Raw genomic sequence first — 12,669 nt, 5'->3', positions numbered from 1 at the left:
AGCCACCCCAAATTTTCTTTGTCCAGAACCAGAGTTAAAATTTTTAGCATGGATTATTGGAGGCAATTGAAAGATGAAAACTAAATATCTTTTCAACAAAATATTTAACTATATTTCCTTTGTTATTATTGCTTTTCATTTGTTTCTAACATCCCAGTTAGTACAAATGTGTTGCACTCCACCACTTCTTGGACTGCACATTATTTGTAAATCTCAACAAATTTAAATTTTGTAGGAGAACATAACGGCAACAATTTTTACCCCTTAAGTCCTACGATCAAAGTTCTGAGAGAGCCAGAGTGCCATCTTGGCTGATTCACTCAATAATGCCAAGTTTTTTTTTTTGTTTTTTTTTTAATGTTTTTTAATTAAAAACATTTAAACTCATGTCCATTGAGAAGAGTAACCCTGTCAAGTTTCATTGAAATCTGAAACAGTAAGTGTTGGAACACATTCTTTTTTTTTTTCTGATAGATTTTGCACCACCAACTAAAATAAATTCAATAAAGAAATATTTAAAATCGAAATAAATAAAACAAAGAATATATATATGTGTATGCATGTTCCCAATACAAATCCACAGTTTGTGTCGGATCTGGACCAAATTTGGCAGGGAGGCACTTGGGCACCCGAGAAGGAACATGGGGGGGAGAGGGGGTGAACGCCAAAAAAGTACCAAACCATACAAATTTAAATTTTATCGCCTGAAAATAGCATTAAATGGCTCTTTTTACCCGATATAGTTATCCGAGCAGTCCAAATTTAGCGCCATTCGAAAGCCTGTGAAAAATGCCCCTAAAATTTATTTTATTCCTTCGAATTAAAAAAAAAAACCAAGGCTGTAAAATCACCGGGCAAAAATTTAAAATCATTTTTAAGTCTAATGGAACTATTTTCACATCGGAAAACTATCGTTTGCACAATCTCATTTTAAATTAGCGTTCAGAAGGTTGCCACTTTTTTTTTTCTTGGCTGTGACTAATTTTTTTTTTTTTTTTTGAGGTAAAAATTTCTCATTTCGATTATTATGTGGCAATTTATATTTTCCTTTTTCATTTGGATTTTAATTTATTCCAGAATCTTTGATTTGCCATTTTCTTTTTTTAAGAATGATTATTTTGAAAGGAATTTTTACAGTATTTTAGTTCTCTAATTGAAGCTTGATTGTTGAACATGTGTCACTTGACATAACTTTTATTTTTGAGATCGACACTGCAAAGCTGAGCGACGCAGCTAGTAATTAATTAAAATTAGTTGAAATGTTGGCAAGATGCAAAGGACTGAAATCTCAAACTAGGCATGTAATAAACGGCGAAGCACGTGTTTGATGCTGGTCAGTGGCGCACACTGGAATTTTGCAAGGGGAGAGTCCAAAATCGAAAGCCTCATTCTCATAAGATACCCCAATACGCCATCAAAACATATTGACTTGATTTTATCGTTTCTCGAGAACGAAAAAGTTAAAAATAAAAATAAATTTCATGAAATTTAGCACAAAGTTAGTTTGTAGCATGAAAGTGTGCACCTCGAAGTGATTTCTCGAAAATTCGTTTTTGTTCTTTTTCTATTCCAATTTTAAGATCATTTTCCCGAGCAAAATTATCATAACACGGACGAGTAAATTACCAAGTTATCAAAACGTGGACCCGTAACATGGGCAAGCCAATTGGCGAGAAATTCACCATACATGATTTGTAAATATACAGGCGAACCAAAAGACTTTTTAAATTTTACTACGGGCAAAGCCGTGAAGATACCACTAGTACTAATAATAAAGCTGAAAGTCTCTCTGTCTGGATGTCCGGAGGATGTCTGGATCTCTGTGACGCGCACAGCGCCGAGACCGGTCGGCCGATTTTCATGAAGTTTGGCACAAAGTTAGTTTGTAGCATGGGGGTGTGCACCTCAAAGCGATTTTTCGAAAATTCTGTGTGGTTCTTTTTCCATTCCAATTTTAAAAACAAAATTACCATAAGTTGGACGAGTAATTTACGAAATTATCATAACGTGGAACCATAACATGGGCACAAGCCATTTGGCGAGATACGAAATTATCATAATGTGGAACCATAACATGAGTACAAGCCAATTGGTGAGAAAATTCACCATACATTATTTGTAAATATACAGGCGAACCAAAAGACCTTTTAATTTTTCTATTACGGGCAAAGCCGTGCGGGTACCACTAGTACTTAAATACCAGAAAGCAAAATAATGTATGCATTAACTTTTCACATAATTAAAAAAATGGATTCATCAAACCAAATTCATCGTTGCAGAAGCGCCATATGATTAAAGAAGTTCATAAAATGTCACTTGATGTGATCTGTTATTACAAAACTGGAAACATGGTTAGTGTACATTCATTTATAATCACCATTCTGCTTGTTATAGGCAATTTATTAAAGGAAAAGTGCCTAATATTTTTAAAAATCTTTTAATATGAGGATTTTATTTTTTCACTTATTAGAACTGAAATTATTGTTACCTTTTGTTTGAAATTATTTTAGGCACAAAATACATAGAATCATAATCAATTGGGAAAAAAAGCAAGACCTATGGGAGGGGTCCGGACCCCCTGACCCCTCCCTTGTGTGCGCCACTGATGCTGGTATATCTCCCAAACATAGTTGCTTGGTAGAAATGGCAATGAGTGAATATTTGCTGGGGAAAAATAGAAAGAATAAAAAAACAGGGACCGAAAATTAAGAAAAATCTGAATCTTTTCAGTGAAAAATACGAGGAAAGGTTTTAAAAAGAACAGAGAAAGCCAGAAAAAACTCATCTCCCTGTAGTGGAAACAAAAAACTTACCAGCACGAGCAATTGTTTTTTGTGTTATGTTGGAAGTAAGACGATTTGTTGACCCTGACTTGTTAGCAACATTCATACTTCGTCCATCAGAATTGCCAATTGAAACCCCATTTCGGGCATCAAAAGCATTATATTCTTGACCACCATAATTGGCATCGAAAAATTTCTTAAACCATTGAAGGAACTCAAAATTATCTTGAAATCTGCCTTTAATCAACTTGTCAACTGGTATGTGCTAAGGAATAAATGAATACACACATACATAAATAAATATATTTGCTGATATACATGTTATACAACAGACATAAAATAAAACATTCAAAATACTGAATTTAAAAAATAACAATTTGAAACACATACTATTAAAGATCCCTCACAACTTGCATTTATCTAAAGGAGGAGATGGGGTAAAACGTTGGACAGGTCTCAGTTATTTTAATACTATTAATATTTTTTACTTTAATTTATGACTAACAAATAGCACCTATAGTCCTACAAATTCTATAATGAAATCACGTTGGGAAGTTAGATTGAACAAATTTTATTTCAGAAAATGTTATTTTAATAGTGCAGAATAATTTTCAGAAGACTGCAACTTTTTTTTTTTTAATTGGTTTCATCTAATCGCAGAAAAAAAAAATTGAACTCCTTTCTTAAAGTAAGTTTGTTAAGTTCAAAATTATTTGCAGTTTAATTTTTTGCCATAAAGAAAAAAAAAAAGAGATCATTTTTTTCAGGTCAAGAAGGTGGGGTACGTTGGTTCACGTCATTGTGGAGCACATTGAACCGAACCAACCAAACCCCAAGTAACCTCCTCCTCCCCCCCCTTTTAAATCTCAATAATTAGAAAGCAATACTCTAAGTGGTTGTATATTATAAATTCATTTCATGTTACACATGTTCGGAAATCATAAAAACTCAGGGGGAAAAAAGCGGAGGTATATTTCATAACTATTCAACAAAAATTATACCAAATTAATTTTACCAAAAGATTTATTTCATACTAGCTGCGTCGCTGGCCCGGCTTTGCATGGTCTACCTCTAAAAAAAAGTTATGTCAAGTGACACGTGTTCAACAATCAGGCTTCAATTAGAGAAAAAAAATCTAAAATTTCCCATCTGAACAATCATTTTCAAATAAAGAAAATGTCAAATAAAAATTCCCGAATAAATTAAACGCAACCTTCCATAAATACAACTAAAAAAAAAAGAAATAAAGAAAGAGAGAAGATAAATCGTCAAATCAATAATCAAAAGGGGAAATTTTTACCTCAAAACAAAAACAAAATTTTATTTAGTCACAGCCGAGAAAAAAATGTGGCAACCTTCTGGAAGTTAATTTAAAATGAGATCGCGCAAACAATAATTTTCCAATATGAAAATAAGAGTTCCATTAGGCTTCAAAAGTGCTTTTTAATTTTTCCCAGCGATTTCACAGCCTTTTTTTTTTTTTTTTTTTTGAATTCGTTGAAACCGAGTAAACTCTATGAGTATTTTTCATGGGCTTTGAAATGGGACCTGAATTTAAAAAATCAGATAATTATTTTGGGTAGAAAGAGCAATTTAATGCCATATTCGGCCTTTAAAATTAAAATTTGAACGGTTCGGTTCTTTTTTGGCGTTTGAACCCCCCCCCCCTCCCCACGTTCCTTTTTGGGTCCCCAAGGCCCTCCCTGCCAAATTTGCTTGAGATTCGACATAAACTGGAATTGTATAAGGAATATACACATATATACAGGGTTCATACTCAAATTGGATAAAAAAAATCCACTTTCCATTTGACTTTTCAAAGACTTTTTCACGATTTCAATGAAAATTTTCATGACCTTGTTACACAAAGAGAATAGCACTATTTAATCTCAAACTTGCTAATTTTTGGAAATGAGCATTAGCATGAAGGCCACAGTCTCATTGAAGTACTTACTCATAATGGGAAAAAATATAAGTGTACACTTAAAAACATAAACTATTCCTATTTGTCTTCATCATATAAATTTAAGTAAAAATGCAGTGAAAGGAATATGATGATGCTTAGATGTCTAACATTTTTTTTTTTTATAAACAGGCAGAATGATATTGAACAGGGTTCATACCCTTTAGGCAGAAAAAAATTCAAGCACTTTTCAAGTACTTTTCAAGGTAAAAAATTTTGATTTCAAGGCAATATCATAAATTTGTACTAAAAATATTGTATGCAGATTTCATTTACTACAAACATAGAAATAAGGCAATAATACAAAAAAGTATAGGAAAACAAAATTGTTCTTTCTACAACTTTGATGAAAGATCTACTGCGTTGAAAGTCTTTCTGAAAATGTTTGAAAAGTTCGGTCATAAAGAGAAGCAGATACCAAGAGGTTTAATTTTGAGGTTTTTCAAAGGTTGCAGCAGTCAGAGGTTTGTATATTTTCTAGAATCAGCAAATTAATACTTAAAAAAAAAACCCTTTCATAAGTGCTTTTAACTTTTATGGGAAGAAACTAAAATACCCAAGTTCAATGGCATTGCCAGAGAGGAGTTTTTGAAGTCACTCCCCCCCCCCCCCCGGTTTCAACATTTATTTCCAATATTTATACAGTAGTTTATTACAATATAAGGGCGGTTAGGACAAAAACACTACCCAGAAAGTTATTTCAGTTTGCACTATTAAGTTCTAAAAATATTAGGTTCGTAAATCATTTATAAGTATGCAAATCAATTATTCGTATGTATTTATTAGCTGTTCAGCCAATAAGGCATTTCAACTGTCCTCGAGTAAATTTAAAAATTAGGAAGTAAGAAAAGTTTATGAAAGTCCACAGTCCAGCCTCTACACCTCAAAATATACAAAAGCAGCTTAAACAGTGATAAATACTCTGAATGCAAACTTGAGCCTATTCAGCTTTCATTGATTAACTTGCAATAGACAATAAATGTGCAAGTTCAGATTTATAGAGCCATATTTCGAAATTGAAAAGATTCAAAAGAAGTTGACATGTATTATGACAAAAGTAGTTTTATTTTGGGAAAAAATGGGTTATTGTTGAAATTAGAATTTAAATTTAGAAAGGCAATAATATTCAGGTGTAATTGTGATTTGTGAGTTCATAAAAAATTACCTGAAAGTTTCAAAGAGCAAAATAGGGTGGGGGGGGGGGGAGAATAATTTTTAAAACTAAGACCCCTATTACTTGAATATACATATGTACAACAATAACTTTTGCTATGCATACAATTCATAAAATAGTTTATTAAGTCAAAATATTCTGCATAGAAATACCATGCCCAGTGCCTGTTGACAACGAGCAACAGGCACTGGGCCTAGCTAGGCTGGTACAGGTCAATTTATTAGATCCAAATGAAGATGAAAGACCCTCCTTAAGCTATCTACCCCTTTGCTGATTAAAGCCTCTTTCAGTAAGCTCCAAGTACCCACAACCTTAATAAAGTAGTAATTTTGAACATTTGAGAAAAAGGGGAAAATTGGAGATGTAAGGAGGTAAAAGCATAAAAACGAACACTACTGGATTTCAAGTGAATAATCATAACACAACCACCCCTGTTATACACCTTATTTGTTTTAGCAGACATAAAAAAATTATGTTCTTATAAATAAAATTATATAAATCAACTTTATATTTAAAATACAAACTTTAAGTTAATTTGTTAGGTGCTCAACTGCTGAAATTTAAATTTAAAAAAAAAAAAATCTGTTATGACCAAAAATTAGGTAAAGATAATCATTCAAAATTGCAAAAATAAATAAGCAAATAATTAAACAAGACCAAGGTAATAAATTCTTTAACTCTTTAGTTATTAAAATAAAATAGGCTAATCAGATGTAGCAGTGTCAAAATAACTACTAATTGCCAAAATATAAAAATATTTACAAAATGCAAAAGGATTGAAATCTCAAACAAGGGAAGCAAATTTTCGCGAAGTTGAGTTATGTTTAATGTTGTCATGTTTCCCATAAAATAAACTTATATTTTACCGAAATTAAACATAAAATATGCTAATCTACGGTAGCAAATATGAAAATAACATCCGATTAGTGAATATATTTAAATATTTGCAAGATGCAAAAAGATTGAAATTTCAAACACGAGAAGCAATTTTTCGCAAAGTCTGAGTTCGTTCGACGTGGCATGTTTCCCATGAAATAAATTTATTTGTTTTTCATTAAAATTAAACAAAAAATATACTAATCTAAGGTAGCATATGCGAAACTAACATTTGATTAGCCAAAATATTTAAATATTTGCAGGATGCAAAAAGATTGAAATTTCAAACACAAGAGCAATTTTCCGCGAAACCCGAGTAAGTTCAATGTTGTCATGGTTTCGAAATTAATTTCTTTGTTAATTAATGAAATTAAACAAAAAATAAACTAATCTAAGGTACCATATGTCAAAATATCTTTCGGTTGTAAAAAACATCAAAATATTTACAAGATGCAAAAGGATTGAAATCCCAAACACGGAAGCAATTTTTCGCGATGTTGCATACTGAACACATGTTCAGAAAATTGCATTGGTGAAATACTTTTTTAAAACTTCTAAGCACAATTCGTTGATTTTTGAGAGAATTTAAGCACTAAGAAACTTTTTCAAGCACTTGAAAATGAACTTTCTTTTTTCAAGCACTTTTCAAGGTTTTTCAAGGGCGTACGAACCCTGTTGAATGGGACAAAGGTTGAATGAGTCATCAATAAGTTTCAATAAATTTGCTTCAAAAGTTGCCTTTCAGTGTCAACAGAGCATTTCACATAATCATCCACGTAACTTGAGAGTATTTTGGTTCTTTAAAGTAAAGCCACATAGTTTAGTTCTTTATGTTTCAAAACCAGATCTTTCAAAAGATCTTTTTTGAAAAAAAAAAAAAAAAAAAAAAAACATTCAGTAATAAATCAATCTTCTGATTCAAAAGTATACTTGTTTTGTTTATTTATTTGCACATTTTAAAATGCATATAAATTAAAATTAATAGGTTCAGAAATTCCAGAGCATGTTTGAATACTGACATTGAGCGTAGCAGTGGGTCCCATAGATTAGTTTTGTGGGCTGTATACATATGTTGAGCACTACTGTTTTAGAGTATTAGAATTCCTCTTTTTCTGTATTCTATCGCCTGAGTGAAGATCTTTATTTTCTAAAACCATCAACAAATTAAGATAAACTCTGATAAATTTAATAATATAGTTCTTATGAGTGATGGAATCGAATTTAGATGTAATTGAATTGCTTTTTTAGAATGGGCGTGGCCAGTGGCGGATACACCTGGCGGGCAACCGGGCATTTGCCCGGTGGGCCGGTCATGTTTCGGGCCGACCTACCCTGTCTACAAACAATAAACTTTAAATACCGCTACGTAAATTCTCTAGCTTCAATCCCTCTTTACGCATGAGCTCAAGCCCGCGGATGGAGGGTGCAAGGCCGTTGCTAAGGGGGCCGTGGGGGTGTTACACCAGCCCAGTTTTTCAGAAAAGGGGCCGCCAATTTCATTTTAGTAATGCAATAAAAAACAGAAAAACAAGGGTAGTATTTAAAAGTTAAAATACTTTTGTCCATTTTTCAGTTTCGTGTATGAATGGCAATTCACAATTGTTATGAATTGTTGTTCATAATAACAATTGCAATGAAAGTGACAAAAAGTATTTTTTCAATAAAGATTTAACAGGAAATGCAATCTTAAAACACAATTTGGAGCATCCAAAATTCTGTATTATGAAGATTATTTAAGTAAAGACCTCCTAAATGTGCGTTTCTAACTTTTTTTTTTTTTTTTTTTTGCGAGAAATAAAAATATTCAATTTTTCTCCCTCAATATCCATCGAAGGGATCAAACAAATGGTTGAAGACCCTTCAATTTAAAAATGATTATATAAAAAACTATGATTCTCAGGGGCAGCTGACACACCGACCTTTTCTACCATTTACCTCTCCTATTTTTTTAAAAATATCATCCTGCAAATCAGAGTTATGTATATATAGAAAAATACACAGGCCCCAGAAATATGGTTTAAATACGAGAAAACTTAAAATTTAGCGAGAAAGATTGAAAATATTAAAATTAATAGTCACACCAGTATAGTTATAAGTGTTAGAAAGTAAAAATCATGTATGAATTGAAACTTGAAACAAAACTTTATCAAGAAGTGAAGAAGGAATGATTTTTAAAATAAAATAGAGTGAAAAAAAAAAAAAAAAAAGAAGACCAAAGATCATTAAGGTTATTTGAAGTTACCAAAGCATGAGATCAGTTCAAGAAAAGTTTTTTTTTTACTCCGGGCCCCATATAACTTGCATTTCAAGCAAATAAAAATACTAGGCTGAAAATTGAAAATTTTATTACGGAATATCTAAATGTAAATGGTTTTGATTGAAGGGTGTTTCATATTTTTTATCAATAAAATAAATAAAAGAAGATTGGGACATAGCCAAAAGGGGGGAAGAGAGGGATCCAAAAGCTTATATCTTCCTTTTTAGTCACCAAAACTTAACTAAAGTGCGTTTTTGAAACTTAGCTTTTTAAAGAATTTCTGGGAAAAACTCATGAACCCCATTCCTTAGTTTAACATCATTAAAGACAGGCTACAACAGCGTATTTGGGATTTCAGCTTCGAAAAACTTCGAGGAGAGTATTTCCGCCGCAATCGACCTAGAAACGTCCCCACCCCATCATTAAAGAGCGTCATAAATCAGTGTCGAAAAAATTTCGGAGGTCCCTTAAGCATGTCCTTCTCATAATATCATCGAAGATCATCTAAAATTACCTTTTTCCGGCTTCAATCTCAAAAAAAAAAAAAGAAAAGAGGAAAACCCCCAAACCCCCATTTTTTCCATAACATCATGATAGAAGATTTTTTGACCTATTCCCAAAAATTAAATTAAAACCTCACATTTAAATCTAAACACCACACCAAACAATTTTTGTAACTGGCCATTGTCCTTTCCCTATCGATCTACTTCATTTCTCACTTTCAGATTCTGTATCATATAAAAGTCTATGTCATGGTGTCATGCACTCACAGGTACACCAGACCTTTATATCTTCCACTGTCTACTAACCTCATCTTTCCGCATTAAATATTACCTCTCTAATTTCTCTTTCTGAAGTTCCGATTGTTTATCGGGTGAAAGCCCTCGATCCTCTCTTCTTAGTAACACTAAGAAATATCGTTTATAACTCCGTTTTCGAATATAAAGCATCGAAAAATTTCAAAGAAAGTCCCCCGCTCCCTCCCCCTTCGTCATGATAAGTAAAGCAAATCAGAAATCTGGTTTTAAATGCTTCAATTTCGAAAAAATTCCAAGGAGAGCCTCGCCATAATTCCTCCTCCTAAAATCATCGAAGGTCGGTAAAAGTTTCGATTTTGGAACTTAACTTTTGAATAACTGTCTATGTCCTAGTTTTTATTTTAAAAAAATATAAAAAAGCTTACAATTACCTTTCTAAGATTTCAATTTCAAAAAAAAAAAAAAAAAAAAAATGCTGGAAGAGGACCGCCCTCGAGCCTCTGCTCTCCCTAACATCACCAGAGATCATCTAAAATTGCGTTTTTAGGACTACAATTTGAAAAAAATTTCGGGAGACCCGAGGACCTTGTATTTTTGGCTCAATGTTAAACTCACAAGTAGGTTTCTAATGCTAATATTTAATAATCCCCATATCCAAGAAAATCAATCTACTCCCTATCTCTCTCTGTATTGATACATGTGTTTGAAAAAATTAAGGATCGCACACAGATTACGGAAATAATCAATACAGCACCGCACTTAAAAATACTTAACAGACACTTAAAAATACTTAAATAGATTATTACAATCACTTTTTTTGTTTTTTACAAACAAAGGTTTAGCTTATCTTGTATCAGTTGTGCACCATTAAAACACAGAACCATCTGTTAAATTTTGTTTTAAAGAAAGTTTAATTTTTTTGAATAGTTTCCTCATATTTAAGTGATATTGTTTCCCAATCATTTTTGTAAAAATTAGTATCTATAGAGGCTATGGGGCCGCGATATCCCTTTATGCCAGGGCCGATTTCTATAATCAATCCGCCACTGGGCGTGGCAAAACCAAGAACGTGCAAGTTCGCTACTACAGAATATGAAACAGAAGTGTTGAAAATAACAGTTAATTCAAAATAAGTGATGTCAAAGCAGTAAAATCACATCGAAAAAAAAAGCAAGCGGCTGTGACAGAAGTGGATGCAATAGGATTTCAAAATTCAGATTTGATTTTGGGATCGTTCAATTTTCCACTTTTAATAGCTTTTACGTCCTGTACTGTTAAATCACTCAAGATTTCTAATGTTCTTTTAGTTACTGTTACATTCTCTTTGTCCAGGACATTTTCCCCATGACTTGAAATAACTTTCCATGACTTTCAATGAAAATTTCAATTTTCCATGAATTTTCCAGGTCTGAAATTTGCTTTTTTTTCCCCATGACTTTCCAGGATTTCCATGACCCATACGAACCATGTATATACCCACATACACACATATTCTTTGTTTTATTTATATAGATTTGCACTTTAACTATTTATATTTTTAAATATCTTTCTAAATTGTTGCAGACGATTGCTTTACAAGAAAAAATTATGTAACACATGCTATAATAAAGTTCCTGAATTTAACATAATTTTTTGCCAAACAAGCAATCTACAATAGAAAGAAAATAAAACAAATAACTGATTTAAAGAAGAAAAGTGCAAGCTTTTTCTCAAGATTATCTAATTTTATTTTCTATATTTGACTTTAGAACACAAAGATATACTAACTTAAAGAAAACAAATTTATTGCACCTTTTCTTTGAAATACATGATATTAGTTTCAACAGGATTCTTTTCTTTTTGGTATTGTTTCCTGAGATTCAAAGAAAAAATAGCTTTTCCCCCCAGCAAATATTGATGTAACTGTACATAAAAATGACATATGACTTATTCTTTCAGAACCCAGTGTCTGCTCAGGGAATCCCACTTTTATGTTCCCAGTTATCATTTAACGCATCTTTTGTTAACTTTGATCTGCATTAAATTTCTCGTGAATATTCAATAATTTTTCTTTTGATCATCTTAAAATAATTACGTACTAATGGTGAATGCTTATTGCTGTTTCTAATTTAAGATGGTTTATCAATAAAAATCAATTTAATATACCATAATGATCTTTAAACTTGATTTTTTTTTCATTCTGCATCCAAAAGAAAATATGTTAGCTACAGCATTGGATAATATTTAGCACTTAAATTATAATAGAAGTTGTTTTCATAATGCAGGGCTCCCAACACATTTTAGGTTCAGAAAAGGGTAAAAGAGGACCATTTTCAATCAAAAAGGGGACTAAAGAGGACCAGTTAGGATCAAAAAGAGGACATTGGGAGGACCACTCATAGTTAAACCCAGGGAAGCACCAAAAGGCAAATTAGTTGCCAGCTGGGTTAAATAACTATAATAAAGATACAATTCCTTTATCACCTGTGAAACTGATATTTTTATCCATTGAATATTATTTACACAAATATTTGGATGAGGGGGGGGGGGCACTTAGTTCAGCACTTAAGGCAGCCTCTTTAGAACTAAATAGGCATAATGACACATTTTGACTTGAACCAGGGATGCTGGTAGCCAAACACCAAACAAAAAAATGTTATTCTCTTGTTGTTTTCCCCAGTCTCTAATTTTGTTCCCATTTTTATCAGTTTCATCTAACTATTTGCTGAGAAATTTGCGCTTCCCCATGACTCACACTGAAACCTAAAAAACATTGTTTTGATTTTCAACAAAGCTACAACTGAGTTTATTATAAAATTATTTTATATTTGGATTTTAAATTTAATCTCTTATCACAGGGTTCATACCCTTTAGGGAGA

The 12,669-nt window shown here is 32.1% G+C and overlaps 1 protein-coding gene across 1 annotated transcript in view; it reads right to left on the bottom strand.

Annotated features, from left to right (window-relative positions):
• Positions 1-12,669, bottom strand: part of LOC129216106 (microtubule-associated protein RP/EB family member 1-like) — a 51,168-nt gene that overhangs the window by 8,781 nt on the left and 29,718 nt on the right. Inside the window, exon 5 of the mRNA XM_054850259.1 lies at positions 2,814-3,048. Coding sequence (XP_054706234.1) covers positions 2,814-3,048 — 235 coding nt within the window. The remainder of the gene's footprint in view (positions 1-2,813; positions 3,049-12,669) is intronic.

This window comes from Uloborus diversus, chromosome 2 (assembly GCF_026930045.1).
Source record: "Uloborus diversus isolate 005 chromosome 2, Udiv.v.3.1, whole genome shotgun sequence".
Lineage (NCBI taxonomy): Eukaryota > Metazoa > Arthropoda > Arachnida > Araneae > Uloboridae > Uloborus > Uloborus diversus.
This window is presented reverse-complemented; position numbering and strand designations above follow the sequence as displayed.